A 20,250-nucleotide genomic window follows, 5' to 3' on the forward strand; every position below is an offset into this window, starting at 1 on the left:
ATACATGCAACATTGTTTTATGCTTGCTTACACAAAAAATTCCAAAACAGTGAAAGAGACAAAATAGTTTGTAGGGTACAAACAGTCCAAGTCAGTCAGGACATCTGATGTAAGGCTGCTCCTGAAATATTCACGTCCAAATGAACCTTTGTCTGCATAATACCCTCCAAAAGCAACATTGGTTTTATTTGTTAGACAAACATAATGTTGAAAAAAGGAGACTCTCAGTTATGACAATACTTCACATACCCTAAAAATGTGCATAGAAAAATTCGCTTTTAAAGTTATATAATTGTCACAGAACATTACTTTTGGTGCGAAAATCATCCTACCTCCCAAACAGACCCTGAAACATCGTACAGAACTCTCAAAACCAGGCTAAATGAGTGACATTGAAATTTTAGGTCGAATACAGTGCCTTGTGAAAGCCTTAAATATCTGACTACTACAATTGACATCAGGATTCAGGCAGTGAGAATCAGGTAAAGATGAGTAATTAGGTCACGATAAATTTTTGTAAGGTCAAATACAGTACCTCGTGAATCAATGAAAAAGTTTATCTACTATGGACAGCATTGGAATACAATCAGCACAATGAGCCATCAGCCCAGTAGTGGCGTGTATTTGACTCACATGGCTGCAGTGCTGGGTCCCTGTTCCTCAGGGATGCTGGTTGATGATGCTCCTGCCACACCCCCAGAGCTGGCCGACGCTTCATGTTTCTCTAGGTTGTGGTCACTGAGGGAAGAGCTAGTCCCCGAGCTCTCACTACTCAGGCTGCTGGAGGAGCCAGAGCTGTGGCTGCCAGCCTTCGCTGGTGTCTGGCTGTGTGGGTCTGTCTCAGACAGTCGCTTCACCTGATGCATTACACCTGTGGCAACAACAACAACAACATTGTTCATATAATACACCACAAGATTGCTGAACTTTACTACATCTAAGCACATGATTAAACTTAGCATATCGTAGATGTAATATTCCCTGAAGCTTTAAAACAGTTCATGTCAATTTATTTTACAACTGGGAATATATTACTGAGTGAATGATTTCTTGGGGTTTATACGTCGTACTTAACAATTTTTCAGTCATGTGATGAAGAAGGATTCCTTGGCGTGCATGTGATGTGCCTCCTTGTTGCAGGACGAATTTCCACCGCTCTTTTATCTAGTGCTGCTTCACTGAGACGCCTTACCGAAGGCAAGTAAGCCGCCCCGCCCCGCCCGAGCCATTATACTGATAAGTTCCAACTTCCTCTCTGAAAGTCTTAGGCGTGACTCAACCCAGGATTGACCCTGGATCTACCCCTCCCGGAATATATTATTGAAGTCTTATCTTACATTATTCAGGTAAAACTGTAAAATATACGAAATAGAATGCTGTATCAAGTATGGCTACAATTATAAATATGGATGGAATTTTACCTCATTTAAGTCATATACTGTTCACATAAATAATGGTAAGAATGACAATCGGAAAATTTTCAGCTCAAAAAAATATGGGAGTAGAAAACAGACACACAAGAATTATCAGTACTTATCAACTTCTTACGCCAGGTGCAAACTCACCTTCCCTCCTGAAATAAATACTGAACACGTCTGGCAGCTTTTGCATAAGAATGTCAGCCATTTGCATTGCTCCTACAACCACCTTCAAGTCATGAGACGCCATCATGGCGGCAATGTGACTGGAAACATAAAATCAACAATAACCTGTACAGAATTTGCACAGCAGAAATACATATCCAATACGGTATTAACATGCCAGTTCTAAAAGTCTTACTTCAGACAGTGACAGAAAACAAACAGTGCTCAGATTTTATATCTTTTCTTTTCAGGGTGTTACAGCAATGCGGTCCTATTTTGTTCAACATATACTCTGCAATGCTCTGTACTGCAGTAATGCACAACTACATATATATATATTTATGTCCCAAAGACAGTCATTCAATTTTAAACAATGTGTCAACGTACATGCACTTTCAGACATTTGCATAACATATAAAGAATGAGGATAAAATAGATTTTCAGACAAGAGTATAACATACCTTGACACGGGTTGTTGTTGTAAAACAACTCTTAATAAATCTGCAGTCGCATAATAGATCATCCTCAGTAGAGTCTGTAAACACTTGTGTCTCACTGTTGGACCAGCCTGTCAGAAATGCGAAAAAAAAACACTAAATCTGTGCTACATGGATGAAATAAATATATGTGTATTGAATGCCCTGAATATATATATATTATTTTTTTCAAAGTTTCATAAAGCAGACATTTTACATGCATTTAATGCAACTTTCGGAACATCTGAAACACATGCAAGCAGGAAATACAGCATCAAAGGCTTAGCAAAGTTGAGTTTAGCAAACATAAATTTCTGCAACATTCCTACTGGATCATGTCAATTTTTGCTTTTACATGGAGACAGCAATATTAAAACACTTACAGAAGAACTATAGACTTCATAAAGCACAGCAAACAATGTCTGTATAAATGCAGAAGCAAGGGCCATGTCTTCTTTCAAGATCTCAGCCCTTGAGTCACACCTCTCAACGTTTGGGTCAGCTGGGGTAGAGGCTGTCAAGGCAAGGTAACACATGATCAGAATTCGTTCATTATCACACACAAACAGTTTGTACTAGTTCAAGCAACTACAGCCATCATCAATCTAAAATCGGTTCATCAAATCTTTCACTTTGAAGAAGCATAGGCTATAATTTTAAGCACTGAAAAACATATCACTAAGAACTTTCTCGTCTTACCACACTGTGCCACTTTAAAAGCAATGTTGTGTCATTAGTTTGCACTATGGGCAATACATAAGCAATTAAGATTTACAGATTACATGATAAAGAACTCCTCTTGCACATGTATGTACATAGTACTTATCAAGCAGAAGTGTACAATCTGGTACAAGTTACCTTGAGTTTGGCTAGCACTGGCTGCTAATGGATTGAGTTTCCTCTGACACTGTCTGGCAGTACCAGAGTCCTCATTGATCTGCTGCATGGCATTAAAATCTATTGTATACACTCGACCAATCGTGGACAAGCTAACCTCGTCTTCACCAGCCTGATATGCAGCCTAATACAGGGACAAGAAAAAAAATTTGAATATTTTAGAAATTAGAGTGCAAGATACTTTTCTCTTGTTTTCGTTTTGTTTTTGTTTTTGTAAAGAGACTCCAATCAAGACATCCATAGTCATTACCTACATTAAATTCTTGACAAAGAGTGTATTGGTATAAGTACTGAAAAATGATATTTATCATCTCTACATCTAAAACCATGTATATTTACAGGATATTGCCAGGAAAAACACACAAAACATTCCTTCTGGATAAATGTAATCCATCCCAGACTAGTTATCTTTATATGAAAAAGTCTGCCCTTGATAAGATCACTCAATTAACAGAGTGTACCACTTTCCATAACACAAAAGGTAGATGCATGATGAAGGCTCACCTCAATAATCCTGCTGTCTATAGGGGTGTAAGGGTGCCACATCCCCCTGTCATCTCTCCACTGCCAAACAACAGCGTCTGTATTCACAGAGTTACCCTTCCTGAGCATGGCATCCACAGCAAAGATTCCGTCTGACGGCAACTTGGGCATTAACTCTCTGTAACAGGCCAACAGAGTAGTAAGTATGTAAGTAAGTAAGTAATGGCCTCCTCATGTCAGGGAATTTTCAATAATTATTTATAATAAGACAGAGTGAGTGAGTGAGTGCTTGGGGTTTAACGTTGTACTCAACAATTTTTCAGTCATATGACGATGAAGGAATCCTTAGGGTGCATGTACGTATAATGTGCCTCCTTGTTGCAGGACGGATTTCCATCGCTCTTTTATTTAGTGCTGCTTCACTGAGACGACTTACCGAAGGCAAGTAAGCCACCCCGCCCGAGCCCTTATACTGATACGGGTCAACCAGTCGTTGCACTATCCCCTTCCTGCTGAAGGCCAAGCGAGGAAGTTACAACTTCCTCTTTTAAAGTCTTAGGTGTGACTCATCAAGGATTGATCCTGGATCTACCGGTCCCGAAGTGGACACTCCACCAACTGTGCTATCCGGGCCGGCTTAATAAGACAGAAAATTAGGGCCTAATTTTTGGACATGTAATGAAGGACCTCATAAACAAATGCCTAGCCCAAGAAGTAGACCACAACACTTACCCTATCAAACACACTATTTCATACATTTCTTGTGGGGTTCTTGAAACAAGCTGAAATAGAAAACAATAACATTTTATGCAAGTGGGGACAAAACCATTCACTTCCATGCATGACAATTACTAATACACCTTTAGATCACTAGACAATCTTTCTATCAAAGAAATAAACAGAATTTCCCCACCACAGAGGAGTTAAAATACAACTGATAAAATGATCATGTATTAACACAAACTAAAGATTTAAAATGTAGTTTTCATCTTTTCAAGTACACACTGACAGGTTTCTCATTCTGAATTGCAATAATGACAAATATTGGCGTGATAATCATGATACATACATCCCACAATAAACAAGCTCATGTAGAACCAACAATATGTATCAATGTAGTTTGTCATATTTACCTCCACATTTTTCCTAGCACAGTCTGAAGTTCCCACTAACAAATAACACAAGGTTTCTTCAATTTCTGCAAACACCAAACACAAGAATCCATCACAGGTTAATTTCTCTCCATCGACAAAGATGTTTATCTGCTGTTATTAAAATTTTTTAAATGACAGATGTTTTACGATCAGGGCCATATCCAAAGCCGTTTAAGTTTTGGAAAACGTTTGGGCTTCTTAACTGTAGGGCGTCAAAATAATCAAGCCGTAGTAAAACTAACAAGCAAATTGAACAAAAATATGAGGATAACAATAAAAAGTTGATTTTTGGGGCAGTTTTTTTTCTACATATAGCCCTGACAATGTACACAAGAATTAATATTTTAGTCAGGATTATGGTTGAACAAAACCAGGAAGAGCTTGAAGGAAACCATCACATCTAACAAAGTACCTGATGAACTTAACAAATAATAGCTTTAGCCAAAGAAGCAGGCGCTCCATGGAAAAAACAGGATGCCTGCGCCATACATTTCATATCCGTCGGACATCAGCGTGTGAATTCTCACTCAAACTTTAATAAGAACCCAACAGATGAAAATAATAATAACAGTAACTTACTCTGTTTCAACAAGAGCACAGCCAAGTCGGGACAACTGGCACACATTGTGGCCAACATACGAATCACCATGACAAAAGTCCCTGTGCTTATTAGAGGGGGACTTATAATCAGCTGAAAACGAAAGTGAAACCCATTTTTAACTTCACTGCATGTTTATTCAGCATAATAACTCACTCTTCTACCTGTCCACACATTCAGTTTAAAGGCAATTCACGCAATCAAATGCATTACTGGATTCTGACTGGGAAATAACTCTGGCCGTTGAAATCTCCAAATAAGGACGTACTTAACCACAAAAGTTTGAATAAAACTAGCACATAGTAGATAATACCTTTTACTGAGGACCAGTTATGTAGGATTCAACAAACAATTCCCTCTGTCATATCGTCCTCTTTTAGAAGGGTTACACATTAGGTTTGACAGAGATAGCCTTAATTAGGTGAACTGGTAAGAACAAGTAAATTTACAACAAAAGTATATGTGTCACACAGAGACTGACAGAGACGAATTGTTTTCAGCTCTCACCAGTTGCTGTATATTTGTCAGCAGCCCATGAACAGCTATTTCTTTCAGAAGTCGCTGGTCATGTTGGAAATTGTCCACCAGTCGAGAGAAACAAAGGCAACAGCTCTCCACTGACTTTTTATCCTGAAACAGATTAACAGTTAAATTTTGTTTTTACGGTTCCTTTTTTCATTTATTTATTCACTCTTTTCTCCCCGGACTATTCCAGAAATTTCTGAACTATATATGGGGTAGTTTCACTTTCTTGCACTTCCATGCTCAAAAAGTCACAAAACATGTTTGATACATTTGTTTATTAATCTGATTTGTGTTTTATGCTATACTGAAGAATATTTCACTTTTATGATACGGCCAGAATGGAAACTGGGTTCAGCCTGGGGGGAAACCCACGACCATGCTGGTAGACCTTCCCGTGTATGCCAAACATGTTTTAACACTACAGTTCCAGAAAATTCAAAAAAATTAGGCCATCCTTAAAGTATACGCTATTAGTCATGACTTGATAAGAAAAAATATAAAATATAATATAAACACATTTTTTGTCTTTACTGTAATGGGCAAGACGGGGATTTTAAAGAAATTTTAAACAATCCCAATATAAACTTCTGATGGGTCGAACAAAAATATTTCTATATTTCTTACAGAATTAAATTAGTGTACATGTACACACCTCCAATGTGAAACCAGTTTGACATGAAGATGACATGTAAATGGTGCTTACCGAATGATTGAGGCGTCCACTGAGCAGGGGTAGGGAATCCCTGATGTAGTGGAAGTCCTCCCCATTCATGCTCTGGGCACAGTTTGCTGTGATGGCCAGGGCACAACGCTGAGCCGAGATGGAGAAAAAGTCCAGGTACATGAGACAGGCAGCTATCCCTCCCTGTCAATACAGAATGTGTATATACCATAGGGGCACAGCCGCACAGGAAGATAAAGGAAACAGAGGTACTCAAAGCATTCAACCTGGCAGATCTTGAAGCAATTTTAAGCCATTTCTTGATTGCCTTCTACATCTGTAATGTTTTTCTAACTACATGTAGTATCTAAGCTACATCAACTGAAAATACTGTATGGCGTTTGGCTGTATCATAGTCACAAGGTTTCACAATTACAGTAAGTACGGAGAGAAAAATCTTCATTTATAATCAAGGCCCTTGTAGGATCATTCGGCTAAGTAATGTCCTTGGCACAGGTGATCTGCCCCTAACAAATGCGGTCACAAAACAACACCATGATGCAGTCAACCGCTTATTGTCAAAGGGAGTGCAGAGATTTTTTACACATTGAGCTTTGCAATGCCCTGCACTAGACTCCATCGGATAATGTATACATGTGTATGAATGGCTGAGAATTTTGCACTTTACCACTGAGTCACATGCCACTCACAACCACATGTTACATAAAGATGGGTTTGTCAACTGGAGCATGGTAACTGGTAACAGTATATACAACTTACAGCCTGTAGAATAGCTTTGCTGTGCCGCCTTGACAACATCTCCAGAGCTGTCAGAGCCTGTTCTGCCACATCCATACACTGTATCACCTGAAGCTACAACAACAACAACAACACATTCACTACCCCTGGTTAACACAGTTCCTTACAAACAGGTGGAGGTCCAGTGAAGTCCATGAGAAAACAGTCACATAAAGGAAATGGATACTCACAGATATTCTATTGTAATAAAAACATTAATTTGGTCACCACTTTTTTAAAAAACCAGAATCTTCGCAGATTCCCACAGTTTTAACCTATGTTAGTCATGATGAGAAATGATTTGCAGATATTCATTAATAACAAAGCCCTGCATTCAGCTTCAGAGGATAATGTGTAAATGGCTATGAACATACCTTTTCTAAGAAAACAGGAATGGCATCCACGACGACAGCTGAGGATCGTGGTAGAGCCTCCATCATATAAGTGAGAGCTCGGCAGGCATGGTTCATCATGTCAAAGTTATGTTCCATCTGTAGCAGGGTGATCAGGGCTGGCACAACAAGCTTCATGGGGAAACCAGCCAACGTGTCTTCATTTCCCATCACCAACAGCTGAAGACAGATGACTTTTATATATCAAGAAATGTTTCATCTACAGATAGCACGGTTTGATATCAAACAGGAACACATTTAATAATGAAAAAGTAAAGTCAGGATTCATACAATTATAGGATATTGAAATTCCTCATTTTTTCCATGACTTTCCAGATAAATTTCATGGAATTCCAGACCCTTGAAAGGTTTTCTCGCTGAAATTTATTTGCCACAATGTGCAGAACAATGACCCTGTCGGTACAGTTAACAACCATGTGCAGCCTTTTGACGTTTGAATTGGGAGGATAACAAAACTTGACTGCTGACAGTGCTGGCAGAATGGATAGTGGCATTGACTATCATGAATGATGCACTGAGACCAGCTCATACACAATGTACATGTTCATGTAGTCAATGCCTAGTCCCTCACTAAAGCAGCCCAACATCCACACAGGCGCTGGTGATTACACGGTGCCTTTGAAATAGGTTATGAACATAAACATGCTCTGCACACTCCATGTTCATTTAAGCATGTTTTGCTCAATTCATCCATGTTAATTGCTGCTGAGAAAAACATGATGGTGGTTGGTAACATTTTAGTTAAAGGGTCTTCAATATTTTTTCTGATTTTTCCTTAAGGAGAAAAAGACACTTGAAAATAATTTTAGTATGGTAGGTATTTGGGACCACCTTTTGGTATTTATATTCTTTGTTTAATACTGTCATAAATGAGGATGTAACATAGGTTGAATAAATATTTTTGCACTAGAATTTGTTCTTTTCAGCTAACAAATGTATCAAACCTCAACTTGGATCATATTTATATTTTTAATATGTTCAAAAATATTATCATAATTTAGGTTAAATGAATATGTTTTGATATAAACAACAAATTTACATTCAAATAAATTAATCAGACAAGCATCACATCCTTACTTAGAACATTATAATGCCAAAAAGGATAAATACCAAAACTTGGTCCCAAATATCCACCATACAAAAAATATTTTCAAATACCTTTTTCTCTTGAAAAAAAAAATAATCCAAAACAAAATTAAAGATCATATTTGCAAATAAGTTTTAACACTCTTTCATCTGATTTGGGCATCATTTTTATATTTTCTTCTCCTTTAAATGTAGATTTACATTATCTTGTTTGCCCATGTCCCACACATAAAAAGGCTACTTTATGCATTTATGCTACATAATTTGGCATTTTCCAAGTTGCGTAGGTAACCTGAAATATCTCTGATTTCCAGACCTCTCAACATGGAGAGTGATGAAGGTTAACGCATAAGGCAGATTATCAAGAGGTCTATTTTATAACAACTGGATAATTTTCTCAGAAATTGTCACACAGCACTGCAACGATTGAGAGGATGGAGAAGATTGGGTGCATGTTCTCACCTGACACATCTCAATGACTGCAGTCAGCTGCTGTCCCTCATCTCCTGTTGCCTGTAACCCTTGTAACAGCTGCTGCACTTTACCCACTACAAATAAACAGATTTCATTATCAGGTTAGTAAAATGACGATTTTACTGCATGTCCACATAAGACCAGGATTAAAAATAGGTTCTTTGGTAGTAACCCAACTCTAAACGTTTTTATTGAGACTACAACAGAACTTTGTTTTATTTTTTTCTCAATGTTAGTTTTTTTTAAATCCCTAAATTTTTCATTAGCAAGAATAATTTTTCCCATATGGTTAGGGTTATGACAAAACAAGTTTTAAGATACATGTAGGCTCAAACTGACACTTTGTGCATAGAATAACCCAATATAACTATGATTTATCTGCTTGAAGTCTTGCACCACAAACAACAAAATTGTGGGAAAAAACAGGAAATCAAAAGAAGTCTATTCTTGTAACTTTGGTATATAGCTCTCATCCACACCAGTACAAACACTTAATAGATTAATATCTGCCTTACTCGTCCCACCACTCATAGATCTGTGTAAAATCTGGTGCATCCTTGGACCAAGTGCCCCAAATAAATGTGACGGAAGACCTCTTGCTTCCAACAGAGCTGAAAACACAGAAAAAGGCATCCAATAAAAACCAGAACAGGTATTTGGAAGAGGTAAGACAGAGATAAATTTACATATTGTAGCAAGGCTACCAAACAGCTAATTGTAGGTGACGAATGCAAAACTTCAGTTCAATATATAAACTGCTTTAACATTTATCACAGCATTAATTCTAACACGCAAAAATTTTGTAACTTACAGTAATTAACACAAACACAGGTCACTGTGTAGTACATGTTTGAGATCCCTCCCCTAGCATTTACCTTAACGTCGTTTTCATTTTCACTGGCATTGACGCTTGTGCTTTAGCTACATCTGTTACTTTGAGCTAAAATTAGAGAAAGATGCCTAACCTAGCTACCTCTAAGTCAATGAATGACCCTGTGACTGAAAATATTTTGCGGGCAAACACAGAATCTCAGCAAGTACTGACACAACATTAACGTTTTTATAAATTTCGGGTAAGATGAAAAACATTCACATGTTTTTCAGAGCTCGTAATGAAATGTCATCACAAAGATTATTCAGAATTTCATACTCATAAATAATTGCTTGTTGGAATTTATCCACTTTTACGTTGTTTTACAATGCCCAAACTCGATTTTAATGCATTTCACAACTTTAAATGAAACTGGATGACCAAGTTTTGTTGAGGTCATAATTGTAGTAGTGCTCAAAATATCCACCCTTTGGACCGATCCTTACAGACAGTGCTTTAACATGCTAACCTTGAAGTCGCCCCATATCTGAGTCCTCAGATTCGCTCTCTGATGTGGCCATAGCAGTAGCCCCTGCTGAACTTGAGGCTTCAATTTAAAACACAAAACAAACAATATATTTGTCCAGGCAAAAGAGATATTTACTTCCTTGATAAGAACATACCTTTTTTTTTCCAGAACAAAGTTGAAATTACACTGTATCAATGCCTTCAGCATAAATTTTAGGGCCAGTTTTTACTTATGTAACGGTTGAATGACGTGTCATATTTCAGAACAGAGCATATACATTTAGTAAAATAAACGAATTTCAATACTGGAATGTTTAACCGAGATCTACTCACTGGCACCCTGAGCGACGCCATTATTTTCCTCTCCGGGAGCACTCCTTCGTGTGTTCCCAGCTCCGCTCTCTTCCCCTGACATCACGGTGTTAGGGTGCAACTTTGACGTCCCTCCACCACTAGTGTTATTAGGCTGTGCACCCGGCACCTGGCGTTTGGGCACAGCCGTGGAACGCCGGCCACTGCAACAACAACAAATACAATCAATCAATGGCTAAGTCATAGAAGTTTTCAAAAGCTAAAGAACAAATACTGAACTTTCCTCATAAGAGTTTGGATCCCACGATACTGTAACTTAATTTTTTATGCACATTGCAATTTATACGCATAGCTCAAACCTGAAATAAAATCAGTATTATTAATAGACACAATTAATATGCTGAATGTGGCAAAATCATTTCCTGATGATTTTTTTCACAACAACTGAACATTGGCGATTTTATTTCTTGACATGCTAATTAGATATACATTTTCTCTTTTTTCACTGGGAGGGTTGGAGATGAGAAAATGTTTATGTATGTTAAATTTGCAAAAAATGTTAGCTAGTTAAATCAAGTACATGTAAATATACTAGTCCTAATATTGAAACCTACTGTCCAGTCTGCATGTTAGGGTTGTTAATTTCCCATAATCCTTTACATCAAGTCTCCTCTAGCCTATACAACCCACTTTTCTAGCCCATGCCAGTTCGATGTTTCCTTCTTTATTCATTGTTTATTTATTTATTTATATATTTGACACACCAATTTTATCACTACCTGAAGCTCAGCTCTGGTAACTTGAGAAATTACCATTCCTGCATGTATGTTGTAACCATGAACCATGTTAATTACACATAAAGCTAATTATTTATTGTACAAAACCATAGCTATGTAAAAAGCCTCTGTCACAAATTTTGCAACATTCAAGCTACGTGTGCAATTGTGTAATAATACAGGCATTTATCCTGACTAACAACCCATATACAGGTAAAACACATAATTGCACATATACAATTACTAGAATTTCTATTTGCTGTGTCATTTAAACCGAAACCGAGGTTTTAAATTTTGATTTTCACGTGAGGAAACAAGGGGAGGTGTTTAAATACACAATGTACTCAATAAATGATGCTCTCATGGTTTAATTATAGAAAACAAGCAGCATGCTACTGTCACTGTGCTGTGATCACTACATGATTAACAGCTAGGGCACATGTACTTTAATGTGTTTTTACTTTTGTCGTAATAACATGTAAAACCACATCAAGAGGACGATGAGCATAATGTTAAACCTCAAGTCGTTTGTAATCTTAAATTAACAAGCACGTACAAATACCAGAACATGTTTTTACCAAACTGAAATCCTATTAAAATATGATCACTGATAAAAAAAAATATGCACCGACCACAAAATATATATATATATATATTTTGTATGTACTTAACACAAAAAAAAAACAGGTTGATAGCATGAACTGAATTGAGGCTGTACGTTCAGGGACCCATTCACATATCAAAATGATACCACATAAACGTGTACATGTATGTCTGCTGTGCACAATGTTATATTCTTATACGGCATATTAAATAGGTCATCTATAGGCAAACAGTGCAAGGTATACAAGTCAGCCATTGGCAAATACATGACACAGCCCTTTGAATACAGGAGTCGACACAGGAGGTATACAGATACACTGTATGTGTTCATCTCCGCATTAACTCAGCATGCTTCACTCAACCCTCAGGTTATCCCACCTTACACAAGTACATCAACATTTGTATACATATATACACATACCCATATGTAAATGCACATTTGCATAAAGCAGTTCTGAAAAAAGAAGTGCTATGCTTCTCTTCATTTCACTTGTTCAATTTTTTTTCTTCCGCAGATTACCCAATAATTTAGTATATTTAATTTTTTTAATACACAGCCATAAACACAAACTGTGCACAGTCTCAGTATAGACTTTTACATGATACAGTCTCCATATTTTCTGCTTCAGAGTGTATAAACAAAGAGTTTCCATGTATAGCTAGAGCTCACTAAAGTATGTATCCTATGTGTACACAGAACATGTATCTCACATACAGGTCATGCCTGGCTGGAGACAGCTGATGTGCCACAAATAGAGATGCATGAAGCATGAACGCTGACAAACTGGATGAGATGCTCACTAATCAAGATCCACACCTCTGGCAGGTCAACACCCTGTTTATATATGCTTGAGGAACATGTAATAAATTGGTATAAGTATAAATGAACAATATGATATTGTGTGTTGTCTATCTACTGATGGCTTGCCGAAAAGAGAGCTCAAGGATAAAACACATGTACAGGTAAACAGGTATAAGATAATGTGCAATAAGGAAATTTCCCTCAAAAGTATACCTACTACCTCAACTAATGCACTTCTCACAGCAGAAGATCCACATGGATGAAACTAGCCATAACTGTATATTCCCTCATTCTAAACCTGCGCATAATTCTCAGTTTTATGGGTGGAGAAAACCAGAGTGTCCAGAATTAACCAGAGTACCTAGGATTAACCACCCACCTCTGCCAATGTTACTCACAGACCTGGCTAACGTGTAACATACAGATAAAAATGTTGGTAGAAGACAAAACGTGGATGTCAGACTGCGCAAATACATGCTTACTATCACTAAGCCTACACAAAAATCAGAAACCAACTACTGTATTAAACAGAAAAGAAAAAAATTCTCACACCGTTTTCTAAATCACATCACATGACACAGATATACTACAGATGGAGTCAAATCCAGGTAAAACATTTCATAAGACACAATCTTAGTTTAGGTTTCCCAGATTTTCAGCTCACTTCTTGAAGTTCAGAGCTACATGTAATCTAAGGTCTAGTGCCAAAGTACAAAATACAGGTCGACTGACCTACATATAATTAATTAAACACTATTTTTTTTTTCTTCTTTTCAGGTTATATTTTTTCACTGCCCATCACTTATGAAGGCACCCAGATTCTTTTCTCTGGCAACAAAATACAACAAACAAAACATTTAAAAAGAAACTTTGGGTTGCATATACTATTTCCTGTCAACGTCTATAATGTTTACTCTTTCTTCAACAATATTTTTTAAAAAATAATTAATGGAGCTGTTAACAATATATTTCAGCATATAAATTATTATCTGTAAAACACACATGTAACATAAAGTAGTGGTATCATCAAAAGGACAAATGTCAAAAGCAATGTGCTGTAATCAAGCAGACAGAGTTTAACTCGTAAGAACTATAAATAACAGAGCAAAAAAAAATTGAAAATTGTTTGATAATATTGACAAAGCATTAACCGCCCCCCCCCCCCTCTTGAGCCTTAAAAATAACCTAAACCCACCAGAACACGGCAGTTTCAAACCTACTACAAAGACAATAAAACAGAATTCAGACCTGCCATATACACTTAGTAAACTTAACAATGTTGAACACCTGACCTGAAAACCTTCACAGTCCACATTAGACATCCACAAACCACCGTCACTACAGCACATACGACCTGTTTGGCTGTCTACGTATTTCATCTGCCCTAACTTCCTGTTTCCTGTTTGACCTGTTTCTATAGTACAAAGGGGGACTATCTGCATAAACAATGCCAGCAGTTACCTCCCTTAAAACCTCCAAACGTACATGTATCCCTTTAAAATACTTTCAGAGCAAGTTGAGAAAATCATACGTACGATTCTAAAACTCATAGCCCACAATATGCTGCAGTCATCAGAGACAGTATGCACATGTATGTTTTATGAAAACATAATCCACAACAATGTTTCACCATATTTTGGAAAATCTAGGGTACTTTTGTTGGTGCCAAATATGAAAAAGAACTTACATCTATATGTACATGCACCTATATTGAAGCTACACTGAGTAAAGCAAATGTCATGTACACCACCCAGCTGACAAACAAAAGTCTTAAACATCAAAATTATTCCCTTATCAGTGCTTTTTCACTGAAATTTTTTTCCCCCTGACTTGCGCACCAAAATAAAAAGTGAGAGGCCTGTGCCATCACTAGTGGCTGCAGACAGCACCATTGCTATCGTGTTTTCTCTGTGGCAGATAACCCAGAACAACACAAATGTATGCATCAATACATACCTTTTTATTTTTTGGACATTACACAACCGAAATATCACGGTACAAAATAAATAAAATTGCACACATTGAGATATTCAAAAGTGTTATCAGATTTTATCAATCAAGCACGAGTTATTTCTGTAGCCCAAGAACGCAGCTGTTTCCACTTACCATATGTAACCTAGGGTACGAGCCTATCTCAGGTGACAGATAAAACATTTTTTCACCTGTCTACATTGTATTATAACGGCACAAATTGCAGTTTTCATTCTTTGTACACAAGTACATTCAAAGTATAAATCTGCAGTATGTATGTGAAAGGTGGCTTTTTTTTACTGTAATGATCCTTGCACTTTATTACAATAGCTTCTTTCTTTATGAAATAACAGGAGTTTGCATGAGACAGAAACTGGATCCTAAGTGATATCTTTAACACTGCAGACTTCAAAGTTATCTGTAGCGTTAAAAGTACATATCTGAGAGTTACATTAAGACAACATTTTGCAAGGCAGTAGCAGAAGTAAGCATTCTTCACGATTGTGGGTGGTGGGTGGGTGGCCTTTGCTATAACCTACAGTGTCTGAAAACTGATCCATCACAGTGAGTGTCCCAGGCTATGGAAAATTCTGTCACTGTGTGCGAGTCCGGTATATCTGGTTGGAGACCAATTCAGCCTGCTGGGTACGTTCCAGTTATTGTCACATTAGAAACATGCAAAATACTGAATTCCCCAAACAGAAGGTTTAGTCACTGATATCAAAATTAAATGCATGTTTTATGATTTAGTATGCTAATTTGCCCACATGTGGTTTACTTGTCGCAAGTGACAGGTCAGTTTACTTTTTGCCTGTCACAGGCAAAAATCACCTGTCAGGTAGACAAGTGTGAATTAAGAGTGACACAACATCGTGTTTAAGGTTGCTCCACCAAAGAACACCTCCATGGCCTTATAACATTTCCTGATTAAAAGGGAATTTATAGAGTTACCAAGCAAATCCTCTTCCAAAATATTGTTTTACTTGTTTTCTTTTACAAAATGGCACTTAATAACTATGTTCCTTCATTGCCTACAACTGCCTCAAAGAATAAGATTTGAGGTTACAAAGAGATTGTCAGATGTCTCCACACCAGTATGATGTAGCTTGGTCTTTACGATTTCAACAACTTTCTCTCAATGATGCAGTTTAATATTTCACTTACACAACGGCGTCCAGCATTATGGAGGGAGAAAACCGGGCTCGGGGAAACCGAAGACCATCTGCAATTTGCTGGCAGACCTTCCCTCATATGACCAGAGAAGGGCCAGCATGAGCTGTACTCGAACTCAAAGTGATGACAGGGATTCCTGGGTCCATTGTGCTGCACTAGCACAATAACAACCAGGCCATAGAGTCAATGACACTGCAGGACTGTTTTTACAACTAACATGAAAACAGTTTAAACTTGCACCTCCTCTATTATTCTGACACCAGCAGTATGTTTGTACACATTTTTATACCGGTAAAAAAAAAAATTAACCAGCGCTATGCTCATAATATCAGCATCAATACCTTTGACTCACCATTCTTCTGATCGTTATACCCGCTAATAAACACAGGCTGACTCTTCATCAAAGCAGCCTGACTCAGTTATAAGACTGTGAAATGGCTGAATATTATACCTTTGAGACCAGGAAAATCCACACACAAAATTGGATTGGATTCGACTGTTTACATCATGCAATACAATTTAAAGCCTGATCTACAACAACATGACTGACTGCACCTGTGGGATGGGTAAGAGAGCGCAAGTAGACTGATACAGAAATTTTAGTAAACCAAAAGCCTTTCAGAAAGAAAATACAGCTTATTTAAGTCATTAAGCCGATGGCAGTTAAAAGTCACTTTGCTTTAAAGCCCTGGCATTTTTGAGGACTTGATCAAAACAACAACAATAGCTGATCAACGGGTTCATCCAAAATGTTGTAAGGCTATACCTTTGTTTTAGTACTCCTACCCCGTCACCTTTTTCAAAATACACGAAGCATAAATTTACTGTCAACTAATTTCTAGTTGCTAAGGGATGAGGAACCTAGGGATGTCACAATCACTTTCAAGGTAAACATTCTTCGCTCAACAGCCAATGGGTGTAGCCATTTTTGAGGACTTGATCAAAACAACAACAATAGCTGATCAACGGGTTCATCCAAAATGTTGTAAGGCTATACCGTTGTTTTAGTACTCCTACCCCGTCACCTTTTTCAAAATACACGAAGCATAAATTTACTGTCAACTAATTTCTAGTTGCTAAGGGATGAGGAACCTAGGGATGTCACAATCACTTTCAAGGTAAACATTCTTCGCTCAACAGCCAATGGGTGTAGCCATGTTTCATTGGTTGACGCAGCTTGTAAAGGTATTGCTGCTGATATTACGAGGGTAATTGGCCCAAACTTCAAGAACAGTGACGGAGTACAGAGGTACCCAAACATCCTTCGGAAGTGTACTCTGGGACAGTATATGTTACGAATACTTCTACCAATCAGCTAGTAATGCATTTTCGTGAAAAATTAATTTCACAACAACTATCCCATGATACTCAAACATTGCGAAAGCAACAAACATGATGCATGTACTCCTTAAATAACTACCAATCTTATCCCTTGTGTGTTTAGTTCTACACCTTACCTTACTGACTAGTTAAGCTAGGAAAAATTGAGAGAAGTGGCAATAATAGGACTTTACCTTTGACAATAATTCACTTTTTCTTCCAGCCCAGCATACTTTCATCTACAGTAACTTTGCTAACCTCTCTCTTTTAGTTTGCAAGTATTAACTTTGACATATTAACAGGTATGCCAAAATTAAGATCTGCAAAAGCCCTGGAACTCGTAAAGGAATTTCATGAGTCACTTTAGTGGAATTGGCAAGTACTTGTTCAAGAACTTAAGCAAGGTAAACTGTGTTGCTATAATCTTTTATGTTATTTTGGTACAACTACAACACTGCACATACATGTACATTTTGTGTGTTAAACTGATATAACAGTTTCCATCATTTTAAACGGCAAAAAATGATTTGACTACAAGGTTACTGCTGCACCTTTCTCAATAGTCACAGCACCATTGCATACTACATGTGTACATGAGTAGGGTTTCATAAAAGCTTGAAATTTCAATTTTTGGGGGTGGTCCAGATGAACAAAAACAATTACACATTGCAAATTATCTCATAATCTTTGTTGTAAAGAACCAGAAATTGAAGCATGTGTGAAACACTTTGGTTTTATTTCCTGATGTGCAGATTATGATGTGTAATAACATATAACAGTACAAAATTTTATTTCAACTTTCACTTTGTGGGATAAAAATTGCTTCAAAATATAGTTTTCTTAAGGCCCTAGCAGACAGTCCAGAAATTAAGTAGTTCGCAGTAGTGATGTCAATGATGATTACTGTTTTAAAAGAATTCTGAGGGGGGGGTGACAGACTGAATGGGTCCGGCCAAATGGGGACAAGGGTGTGGGGACAGAACAAATGGGTGCGGGTGTCAGGGCGGGGAGAAGGTGCTAAGCTTGCAAGAAAAATCCCTGCAGTATCAGTGTACATGTCACTTTGCCCACACTGTAGCAACACAGTTCACCAGCCTCAGGGCACTTCAGGGTGTTCAGCAAGTTTCAAGCAAAATCATTGATGGCATAATTTCTGAAAAAACCTGACCATTGACAGAAAACATTCATAATATGGAGGGGTTATTAACAGGTATATATATACCCCCAAAATGAAATTTTTTTAACAATAATTCCAGGGTATAATTTTCTTCATTTAGCATAGCAACGTGATCTTTGTTTCAAGTTTCTATACAGAGACAGAATTAAATAACTAACATGCCCTGATCTGGTAGACTAAATCAGGTTACAGGGCATATTTTGCCTCATTTCCAGTGAATTGTTTCCCACAAATATGTTAATCTGACAACTGTTTTCCCAAAATATACTTTTTTTCAGGGGCCAGTCGTTCAAAACTGTATTAAAAGCCAGGTTTAAATCTTAATTCCAATCTTGGCCTAATACAAAACTTATGTGACTTTATACCAGACTAATGTTAAAGAACAAGACAGTACCTAGCTAAAACATTTCAATCGAAAGCAGGATACTCAAGCTTTCTAAAAAGTATCATACTTTATTATTTTATTGAGATTTCACCAAATAACATGTAGAACGAAATGACAACACTGCACTAATGGCTGGTGTGAGTCAAGGCAACCATCTCGGGAATTTTATTCAATCGACACGCTGCTATCAGACTGAGCGGCGTAAGCTGTGACACAGACTTCACCCATTCACTCCATGAAGTGACATATGATAATTACAGGACTACTGCATACAACATCATTTTGAAATCATTTACAACGATTTGCTTATGTGTAGCCAAAGGGCAATTTCCAAAAGTGTTGCGGAGCATGTAAAATACATGTAGTTGATTTCAGGCCTAGAATTTCGACACAAAGCTGGGAATCTATTTGTGCAGACTCGCGCCACGCTTGTCCACATGGATTCGCTCAAAGGAAGTGTTTATTTCCTTCTACATGTCTTCAGCAAACAAGGCGAAATGTATATCCCCCCCAAATTATTCTGTAAGACAGTTGGAAAGTCGCAGGTCACGTGACCACCCTTTCGTGATGGAAACAAAATGGCCACCCAGAGTTAAACATTGGGGAAAAAGCCACTTTTTGCTCCTTCTCTAGTGACCAGTAAGGCCTAGTTGTACAAAATAACATCAAGAAAGCTCTGCAGAAATAATCAGACTATCTGGAAAGCTGCAAATTATACAAATCCAACATATACAAGATCACTGACAGCTTTTCAAAAATAGGCCTTTTCCTTTGGAATAAAGTTGGGAGAACTGTTTTCTTCACCCATGCCGTTTGTTACTAAGGAGATAACATGGTTTCTAGCTTCCGATCCGTCTTACAGAATAAGTTTGCGTTTGATGATTTGGGAGGTAAGGCTGTATTGGCAATCTGCCAGATATTTCAGAAACATCGCAAGAAAATCAGAAAAATCATACAAAGGCAAAACTGTCACAGACGTTGTGACATTCGGACAATAATAATTAAATCTTATGATACTGTTTTTTTCTCTGAATTTACTGCTACTGAAGAATTCTGCTCCTTCGACTTTCTCGAATACAAGGGATCATTTTTTTGTTTTATCAAATACTGTAAAATTATTGAAACGCTATGGTTAAGCAGAGGCGCTCTCTATGACATCCACATAACTAGGTGAGCGCTACTTTCATCTTAAAAGCCACCGCTACAAAACTGAAGCATAAAATCTGGTGACAGATGAATGCCTA

The 20,250-nt window shown here is 37.5% G+C and overlaps 1 protein-coding gene across 1 annotated transcript in view; it reads right to left on the reverse strand.

The window, feature by feature from the left end:
- Positions 1-20,250, reverse strand: part of LOC135479774 (E3 ubiquitin-protein ligase TRIP12-like) — a 48,219-nt gene that overhangs the window by 16,790 nt on the left and 11,179 nt on the right. Inside the window, exons 4-20 of the mRNA XM_064759680.1 lie at positions 10,821-11,002; positions 10,489-10,566; positions 9,664-9,759; positions 9,137-9,222; positions 7,550-7,747; positions 7,158-7,250; positions 6,420-6,581; positions 5,699-5,821; positions 5,173-5,284; positions 4,573-4,637; positions 4,172-4,221; positions 3,461-3,617; positions 2,918-3,080; positions 2,443-2,573; positions 2,045-2,151; positions 1,566-1,684; positions 634-871 (exon numbers count right to left, since the gene is read on the reverse strand). Coding sequence (XP_064615750.1) covers positions 634-871; positions 1,566-1,684; positions 2,045-2,151; positions 2,443-2,573; positions 2,918-3,080; positions 3,461-3,617; positions 4,172-4,221; positions 4,573-4,637; positions 5,173-5,284; positions 5,699-5,821; positions 6,420-6,581; positions 7,158-7,250; positions 7,550-7,747; positions 9,137-9,222; positions 9,664-9,759; positions 10,489-10,566; positions 10,821-11,002 — 2,160 coding nt within the window. The remainder of the gene's footprint in view (positions 1-633; positions 872-1,565; positions 1,685-2,044; positions 2,152-2,442; positions 2,574-2,917; positions 3,081-3,460; positions 3,618-4,171; positions 4,222-4,572; positions 4,638-5,172; positions 5,285-5,698; positions 5,822-6,419; positions 6,582-7,157; positions 7,251-7,549; positions 7,748-9,136; positions 9,223-9,663; positions 9,760-10,488; positions 10,567-10,820; positions 11,003-20,250) is intronic.

The sequence above is a fragment of the Liolophura sinensis genome, chromosome 12, assembly GCF_032854445.1.
Source record: "Liolophura sinensis isolate JHLJ2023 chromosome 12, CUHK_Ljap_v2, whole genome shotgun sequence".
NCBI classification, from domain to species: Eukaryota; Metazoa; Mollusca; class Polyplacophora; order Chitonida; family Chitonidae; genus Liolophura; species Liolophura sinensis.